Below are 9,533 nucleotides of genomic sequence, written 5' to 3'. Positions count from 1 at the left end.
AGAGGGAGTATCCTGAGAAAATTAGGGATATAATTAAAATAGCACTTGAGCCACAATTTCCCTGCCAGACAGCCTGGACTGGAAAATGGGACAAAAACAAAAACGACAACAACATCAACAACAAACCCAACAAAAAAACAAACCCACATACATTTGAGTTTAAAGACTGTAAAGGGAATGGCTAAAGAAAAATTGAGTGCACTGTTTGTGCATACCAATTCTAGGTTCCCTACCTCTCTCATTAAATCAGTCTTCATCTCCACCCCTGAAATCTCTCCACACCCATTCTCTCTTAAATACCCTACACTAGAATTTTAGTAGAGCTAGAGACACCTGAATCACAGCATTTCTTATGAGGGAAAGGTGACAAAGTGATTTTTAAATGGTTCTTTATTCATAAACTTGATGCAAGTTTACAAAATTTACTGTACATTGCCAAATAAATCTGCAATGAAAAATAAAATCCAAAAAACAAAGCATGCCAAATGTGCAGCTGTCAAATCTGCTAGCCATTAGGGTATTAAAGAATTCAATAATGTATTCAAGATTTTGCCTTAAGGCTTAAGGAACTTTATACTGCTTTGAAGAATTCTGCCTTGTCACTTGCTATCCGAGCACTGGCAATCATTTAAAGGGAACCAAGTGAGCGAGAATACCAGGTATCTTTAACCTGTCCTCTTAACCAACAAAACAGAATCAGGAAAAATTAAAAACACAAAATGCACAAGTGCCAAGTTTCCTGAATGTGGTTTGCAAAGTTTAAAAAGAAAAAGAAAAGAATCTAAAATCAAATGTGTAAGAAACACCTTCTGAATCAGGTGATGGTGGCACGTGCCTTTAATCCCAACACTCCTCTGTGAGTTCAAGGCCAGCTGTTACACAGAGAAATCTCGAAAATCAAAAACAAAAGCAAAAAGAAAACGAAAAGGAAAAAAACTCTGTACTGGTTTGTGCAGGAAAATGTGCTTCTGGGTTTCTTTTTAAAAGTGCTTAATAGCTAGAGTTTATATTTAAATCAAATTCAGGGATTATTAAAAAAAACTATTACCAACCATGGAGTACTGATTCAGATAAGGTGGTAAAATGGAAAGTACATTGATTTGTGTCACATCGTATAAAAGACTAACATATGCAGAATTCTTACTGGTCTTCTGATGGAAAAGCACTGTATGGCTATAGCAAAAAATTTAATGGTCTCCAATTTAGGTATCTTTTATACTTTTGCTCAAGGAGTCTTTGTACCAATCACTTTAGAAGTTTATCAGTTTATCAACAATTGCAACACCCCGTTAATAAGTGGAAAGGTAAAAATAACTTCATAGTTTAGAACTTCGGGCTCTACACTGTGGCTCTTCCCAAAAAATGCTGAACCAGAGGAGGCAGGTTCAGCACAGCAGGGGAAAGCACTGCTCACAAATGGCTCACTTTGCTTCCCTAATATGAAAGAATATAACTAAGACCATTCTCCCAGAAACAGTTCAAACTTTCACACAACCATGAAAAAGTTAACAATTTAATGAAGAGGCTTCCTGTCATAATTTTGGCAATAAAAAGATTTCAGACCTGAAAAGGCTATGGTTTAGAAGACCTAAAATTCCTAAACCAGTATTGACCATCAGTTAAACTTTTATTGGCTCTAAACGAACAAGATTTTGCAAATCTTCATACCCCATAGGCTCAATATAAGAAGGTTACTGTAAATTCACAGCTGCAGTAAACTGATGCTGACTTCCCTGCTTGCTTAAAAGATTTCACTTTTCAAGAAAGAGGTGGTAGGGAGTCGCTATTGTGTGTACTTAATAGGAAAAATACAGTAAAGGCCCCACTGTTCAGTCCAAGATACCTAAAGTGAGCAAAATGAAAAGGCTGTATCTGGATGTCAGTTGACAGATTATCCGCTATATAATCTATTAGCTAATGTCTTCGGTACTGCTGTTATACGGGCACTCAAAAGCTTATGTCTGCACGTTGGAACAATTTTCTTTAAAGCGACATTGGTCCAGACATATGTCAGTGTAGTTAGCCATCTTCCTTTGGAGGTGTGTACCAGCCTAAAATAAAAAGGAAACAACATTAACTACTTCAATCCTTGAAGCAACTAGGAAAAGGCACTACTAAGAGCAGGTCCAGTCTCTACTCATAATTTTGTTGTTTAACACTACTGTAGAAACTTAAACTTGTGTTTTGGCTACTAACCCAGCATTCAGATATGCTCACCGTATCAAGTCACTGCATATGAATAATTTCCAACACCTATGGTATTCCTAGTTGATAATGACAGCATGACCTAATAGTAGTCTACATGCTAACCTTCCATTTCAATTTTGTATTTAAAAGACACCTGGCAATTACAATTTAAAAAAAAAAATACTGATAGGTAAAGTGTTGTCATGACATAAGATTCTAAGTATGTAAGGTAGTCTATCACAGAGTTAGTAATCTCATAATGTATGTCCAAACATCAAGTTACACATGATAAGCATACAATTTTGTCAATTTAAAACAAATAAAAAGATGTAAAACTTTGGAAACTAGAATTGCTTTCTGATACTGAATCCACTACTCTTTCATCAATGCAAGGCTTACACACACACACACACACACACACACACACCATTTTCTATAAATATCTTTGAATGTCAATTGTAGGGTTTGCCTTAAGAAAGAAAAGGGAGCAAAGAGGACTGTTGCTCCTACTCCACATAAGTCTAAACTCTCATAGAAAGGCAATTAGAAGCTCAGTCATGCCTGCCTGGCACAAAGTAGGCATTGGAACACACTGATATACTAGAAATGGCTATTATGAAAGCCTGGGCTTAATCTCATATTGTAAGACCTTCCTTTAAGACTTGGTTTTGACTATTATTTCTAAAAGTGTCACTGAAAAAGTGACAAGTGGCATTGTTATTAAAATAAGTGTGCAAGACACAAATCTAATCTTAGAAACGAACATACATATGTAAGTTGAGTGTGCATAGGCCAGAGGTCAACATCCCGTTTCTTCCTCAACTGCTCTCCCCTTTTTTGAGACAGGGTCTCAACCTAGAGCTCAATAATTCAGATTGGCTGGCCAGAGAGTTCTCTGTCTCCCCACAGGTGGGATCAGAGGCATCTGCTCTCATGCCTGGCTTTTCATGTGGGTTCTGGGAACAAACTCAGGGCCTCATGCTTGCATGGTTAACTTCCCAGCTCAACTAACACATTTCTAGAAAGTTAAGACCATTTACTACAGATACTGACCCTTAGGAAAGTTACTTCCTTCTACTCTGCACAAAAGAGCATTAGCTTCCCTCCCATACTACAATGAACTCTTTGTTCAGGGCACTTGGTTACAAAGTGCGCTGCATGGACACTATTCTTTTTCTCCGTGTTTATTAAAGGACACTTTGCCAACTTTAGAGATGAGGAAACCGGGGCTAAAAGAGATCACAGAAGTGGCTCAGTGGGTGAAGGCAATTGTCACAAAGCCAGAAAACCTGAGTTTAATTCTCAGAACCCACATGGTATGTGTGGTGACAAGCACATACACACAAAACACATATTTCTTTTCTAAATAAATCATAGGACTTAAAAAAAAAAAAGAGCTAGGAAGACACATAAATGGCACTTACAAACAAGTCTTTCAAGCCAGGCCAGGCGATGCAGGCCTATAATCCCAGCTACTGGGGAGACTGAAGCAGAAGGATTCAAAATTCAAGGCCTGCCTGAACTGCAGAGTGATCTCAGAATCAGCCTGGGCAACTTAGTGTAATCCTATCTTTAAAAAGTGAAACAAGAAGGAAAAAAAAGAAAGAAAGAAAGAAAGAAAGAAAGAAAGAAAGAAAGAAAGAAAGAAAGAAAGAAAGAAGGAAAGAAAGAAAGAAAAGCAAGAACAAGGCAAGGCTTGTTCAAACAGTAAACCTGTATCTCAGCAATAGAATGTTTTGCTTGGTGGGGTTCTGGGTTTGACCCTGAGAGAGGAAGGAAGGTCTACCAAAGCACAAAGCTGAAGATGTTTCAGAAGTAGATGGTTATGATCCTGTTATGCTTGCTCAAGCACAGTGAGAGCTCCTACACAGAGTTGCTCGCACAATTCCTTTAGTTACAGAATATGTTTCAAGTGAGCAACGGGATTTATCCATTAAGCTGAATTCTTGGTTCAGACTCAAAGGCATTTAAGTCTTCAGGGTACAGAAAGAAGCAATGTTAAGATTTATTGAGAAATTATTAATACAGCAAAAGTAAAGGGCTTTTCCCACTATAATTAACAATATTTGATAAGAAAAATTAAGACAGAAACACAGGAATAAACAAGGCAAACAACAGCATGCTGTGTACAACTTCATGAATGGCACTAAGTACTTATTGAATTAAACATACCATTTTTCTCATGTATCTGTACAATGGAATTATAGGATTGTTGGGCCCGTGCTAGATTATACTGATTCTGAAAAAGAAATACATATTATTAAATCAAAACTGCAGCCAGATGAAAGCCATCAGAGTAAATACAGATGCATCACTGCTGAGCTTAAAAGGACATTTTCATTTCCAGAGGATTTGTGTTACTAACTTTCCATATTTGCTACAATTTTATAAGAATAACAAAACCAGAATTGTACTTCACCAAACCCCACAAACTTCAGAGTTGTTGTTTAAAGTCTTCCTACCACTGGTCAAGCAAGAAAGTTTATAATCCTAGTACGTGTCTCCACACTATCTGATCAAGTCAAAGGAAACGTATTTAGATGAGTAACACCCCAACTCTTCCTTCTTATATCCAAAAGGACAGTCCATGAGATGCTGCTTCCAGACAAGAAGACAATAAGCTCAGGCGCCATGCATCTAAATATTTGTAGTTAGAAATATAAAGAATGCTCACAATTGCCACCAAGTCACCTCCTTTGACTAAAATAAGGAATTTTGTCTAAGGCACCAAGGGACTGAATTTTGTCCCGCAAGCATGGACGGCTTACACCTAACTTCAATCGCTATCAGACGCTCTAACAGCTCACCAGATCTACAATTGCTATCAGGCACTATAACAGCTCACCCCACCTGCAGTAGCACATCATACAAACACACAGTGATGAACAATGACAAAATGTAGATAGAGACATTATCCCTTCCTGATACGGGTGCCCCTCTGTATGCTGTGATTACCACTAATGAATAAAGAAACTGCTTTAGACCTATACCAGGGCAGAACTTAGGTATGCGGAGAAAACTAAACTGAATACTGGGAGGAAGAAGGTGGAGACAGAGAGAAACCATGGAACTGCTGGAGACAGAAGCCAGTTGGAATCTTGCCAGAAAGCTACAGCCACGTGGCGATACACAGAATAGAAATGGGCTAAATTAATATGTAAGAATTAGCCAATAAGAAGCTAGAGCTGATGGGCCAGATAGTGATTTAATTAATGCAGTTTCTGTGTGATTATTTTGGGGCTGAGCAGCCAGGAAGGAACAAGTGGCCTCCTCTCCAACACCTTCCCATCCCCACTTCCCTTACTCAAGTTAGCTACATTTTCTAGTTTCTTGTACTTTTCAAGGGTGAATGCTGTTGTCCAAAGACCAACCCTATATACATTTGCCAAATGGTAAAAACATCTAGAGAGGAGCTGCTGCGTCAGGACCCAGCCTTTGCCATGCTGAGGCCTTGCTCAAGTGCTCCATTATGGCTGCCAAGACCATCTGTATGCATCCCTACAGAACTTCCCTGAAGTCCCTCACCACTGTCTAAAGCCACATCCTCAAATGGTCTCATTTGCTGGTCTACTATTCAGTACAGCTGACCAAGTCCATGCACTTGTGAGTCACTTATTTTCATTTCTGTACCAGTTTAAACAGATGCTGTTTTCTACAGAGTAATCTAAAGCCCTGCCATCAGGCACCTAACACACACACACACACACACACACACACACACACACACACACCACATGGTAGCAAAGAAAAATTTTTAAATACTTTCATGGGCTGGAGAGATGGTTCTATGGTTCAAAACACTTGCTGCTCTTCCTGAGCACCAAGGTTTGATTACTAGTACCCCATATGGTGGCTTCCCACTCCAGTTTCCAGGGATGTGAGGTCCTCTTCTGGACTCTGAGGACACCAAGCATGCATATGGTGCATTGACATATAAGAAATTTAGACAAAAACATCCATACACATTAATTTTTTTCCAGAAAGAGAAAAATAAAAGAGAAACAGACTAAGCATAACAAAATATACACAACATACTCTCAAATGACCATGGGATACTATGCCCACTCTGCCTCTACCATTCTGGACAGCAGACACAGTTAATGGTTAACCTCCACTTTAAGGCACTATTAGGTCAGCAGCAGACTTCTGCTTACACCTTCAATAATCTCTCCCTTTCCTTTTAGTTGGTTTGACTCCTTTGTAACAGTGAGTTGGATTTTTGATCTGTTGTTATTTTCTGTTTTTATTTTTTTTATTAGCATACAAGAAACTAGGTACCAGCATTTTTTAACAAGATAGGTTTTGGTGGATTCTGCTCTCTCACCTTCCCTAGCCTAGTAACTTCATTGCCTCCAGTCTCTCTTCTTCCTCTTCCATGTCCGAGGAGGTTGTCCTTTCTCCTCCTCTTTTACTACCGTTCTGAGCCCTCCTTTAGCCCTGCACTGTTGCTGCTGTCCCAGACACTGCAGAATTTTATTTTTAAATCCCATTTAAGCAAAGGGCTGTATAAATCTGAAATTCTACAGAACACCATGTATTTCTGGCATACTAACTTACCAGTCTTATTTAACTAAACTAGGGATCAGAGAGTATCTGTCTCTTTTTTTTTCTTTTCAGCATTATGGATTGGCTTCACTCAACAACTTTAGGAGGGTTTTTTAGAATTTTACTATTGCCATTGTAGTTAAAAATTATTTTTAATTTTATATTTGATTTTTAACTATAATTCAGAAAGGCACTTAATTTCCAAATTCATCTGTTCTTTAATTGGTCTCTTCATTATTATCTTCTAACTTAATTACATATTTGAATAATATGGTTTGGAAGGTAGCAAACCACAAGGTTTTTCTATTGTTTGCCTTGTCTTATAAAATAGTCTGCTGTGATTTTTTTCCATTTTCCATGTATGTCTGGGAAGGAGACAGGGATCCAGTACTGGGCACAGGGCTCTGTTGGTTCCCAGACAGCCTGCTCGCTAGTACTCAAAGTCACACATGCAGACCTCTTTCTTTGCTGGCAGACTGGTCTATTTCTCCCTGTGGTTTAATTGAGGTTTTCTCTTTAATTTTAAGCTACTCTGTATGTTCTGTTAAATTCTTCTTCAAATCTCTCTTAACACCATTCCTGGTCTTATTAAATGATCAATTTCACTATTCTGCTTTTAAATGTTTTCTTTCCTTTGGCTTTTAGGGTCTCATGTAGCTCAGCCTGGCCTTGATTTCACTATGTAGCCAAAAATTACCTTGAATTTCTGATTGTCCTGCCTCCACCTTCTAAGTGCTGGGGTGATAGGCATGTGACCATGTGCCCAGCTTCAACATTTTATAAATTATATTGCACTTGAAAATAAAGTTGCTATTTTGTTCTGTTTTTGTGTTTTGCAGCATTGAGGACTGAACACATACTAAGTAAGCACTCAATCACTAGCCTCTGAACCCAGACCTTACCCCTATCTATGATCTGGTGCCTGGGTGGCCTAGTTGTAATCTTTAGCTGAATTCCCTGTTTGTTTGATTCAATTAGAAACATGTTTCTGTGGAGGATGAGTCTGCTTCTGTGAGAGCTGTGCCTGCAGCTCACATGGAACCACAACAGAGCCTGTGGAGACCAACATTCTTATATTTGGCACCACAACCTGGCTCATTATAAATACTAGACGAGGCTGCTTAGTCACTCCCTAGCACCGGAAAAGATGAAAATAAAACCGATCTTTCCTGGCTTGTGAGCACCACTCAGGGTCCCACAAGAGAATGACAGGAGCAAAGGGACACCTGTCCTGAGTGTAGAAGCAGGGTCAGCACTGCCCCGAAGGCTGCATACCCCAGGACTTCACTACCATTCACTAATGTTCCCTCTGTAACATGCACACTATGTACTTTAGCGTGCTCTACTTTATGGTTTTGGAAATAGGGTCTCCTTACATATAGCCCAGTTGAGCCTAGAATTCCTGTGTAGCCTGCTGGCCTCAAATTTGCAATCTTCCTTAGCTTCCCAAGTGCTGGGAACTACCTTTTCCTGAACAGGACCCTGTAAAGATTTATTACTTGTATAGCCAGCTTCCAGTTAATGCTACAGTTTTTATTTTTTAGTAACTGAACAGGAAACAGCCTGGCTACCATCCTTCTAAGACCATGCTTGTTCTCACTGAGGACAGACTGGACATCCACCTCTCCCAAGGCTGCTGCTTGCACAGAGCTACCAAGTTCTCAGCCCATTCGTCCAACCTGACCTTGATCATGTCTGCTGAGAGGAACTCAGTTTTTCAGCATGTGTAAATTTATGTCAGTTAATCAGCTTTTAGAAAGCACGTATATTCAATTACTTTCAATTAATAACTGACAAAGTCATTTAAAATATTACATTTTGTTTTCTTGACTAAGACCAAGTGTAAATATTTAAAATACTCTAAAGTAATAAATATATGGCAAAAAGAAATTTGAAGAACACAAAATTCAAACCTCATCCCTAGTCTGACCCCATCAGTATTTCAAAACCCTTTATTAGAAACAATAGCTATTAATACCTGAATGTCCTTCCAAAGAATCTATACTGATACATATTTACAGAGCACTCCAGTCCTCCCCATTGCTGTCCCTACTACATATACATGCACTCACCAACACACATCAACAGCATATTTTTAACACTATTTAAAATAATTATTATTGTATGTGTACATGTGTGGGCACACATGTCTCAGCATACGTGTGGCAATCAGAAGACAACTGTGAAGTTAGTATGTGACATTTTACAATAATGAGCTCAAACTAAACATGTCTGTGAATATGAAAGACTGGGGTTAAGGGACTGCAGTGAGCATCTTGTCTTACACATGTGCTTCCTGCCTTCACTTCTCTAAAACAAGAAAATCAAATGAAAATTCAGCTGTCTCAAAAATAATTGAGACGGGGGCTGGAGAGATGACTCATCAGTTAAAAGCATTTGTTCTTGGAGGGGATGGGAGTTCAGTTCTGATTCCCACATGGTGACTCACAACTGTCTATAACTGCAGTTCATCCAATGTCCTCTTCTGGCCTTTGAAGGCACAAGGCACACATGTGGTCCACAGCACAAACATCCAGGCAAAACACTCATAGGTATAAAAATAACTAAACTTCAAAACTAGAATCAAGACAGAAATATGCCTCACACGTGACCTACGCTAGCTTGAGGGCACCTCACACGTCTGTGGAATTGTGAAGTACGTACCTTATTTGCTCCAAACTGCACCCGGGCCTTTCCTTTCACCAAGGTGGCATTGATCTGCATGATGACTGATTCTATAGAGTAGGCGCTGCTCCAGCCCTACGGGAAGAAAAAACACAGTGGTCTTCATAGTTCCCACT

At 39.1% G+C, this 9,533-nt stretch overlaps 1 protein-coding gene across 3 annotated transcripts in view; it reads right to left on the bottom strand.

Moving 5' to 3' along the window:
* Positions 1 to 372: 372 nt before the first annotated feature.
* Ube2q2 (ubiquitin conjugating enzyme E2 Q2) overlaps positions 373 to 9,533 on the bottom strand; it is a 59,666-nt gene continuing 50,505 nt past the window's right edge. For all 3 annotated transcript variants that reach the window (XM_057768182.1, XM_057768181.1, XM_057768180.1), the window contains 3 exons: positions 9,397 to 9,492; positions 4,360 to 4,426; positions 373 to 2,051 (listed from right to left, as the gene is read on the bottom strand). In XM_057768182.1, the coding sequence (XP_057624165.1) occupies positions 2,020 to 2,051; positions 4,360 to 4,426; positions 9,397 to 9,492 (195 nt within the window). In that variant the 3' untranslated portion in view covers positions 373 to 2,019. The remainder of the gene's footprint in view (positions 2,052 to 4,359; positions 4,427 to 9,396; positions 9,493 to 9,533) is intronic.

Source organism: Chionomys nivalis, chromosome 4 (genome assembly GCF_950005125.1).
Source record: "Chionomys nivalis chromosome 4, mChiNiv1.1, whole genome shotgun sequence".
NCBI classification, from domain to species: Eukaryota; Metazoa; Chordata; class Mammalia; order Rodentia; family Cricetidae; genus Chionomys; species Chionomys nivalis.
The sequence above is the reverse complement of the archived record's forward strand: the minus strand, read 5'-3'. Positions and strand labels throughout refer to the sequence as shown.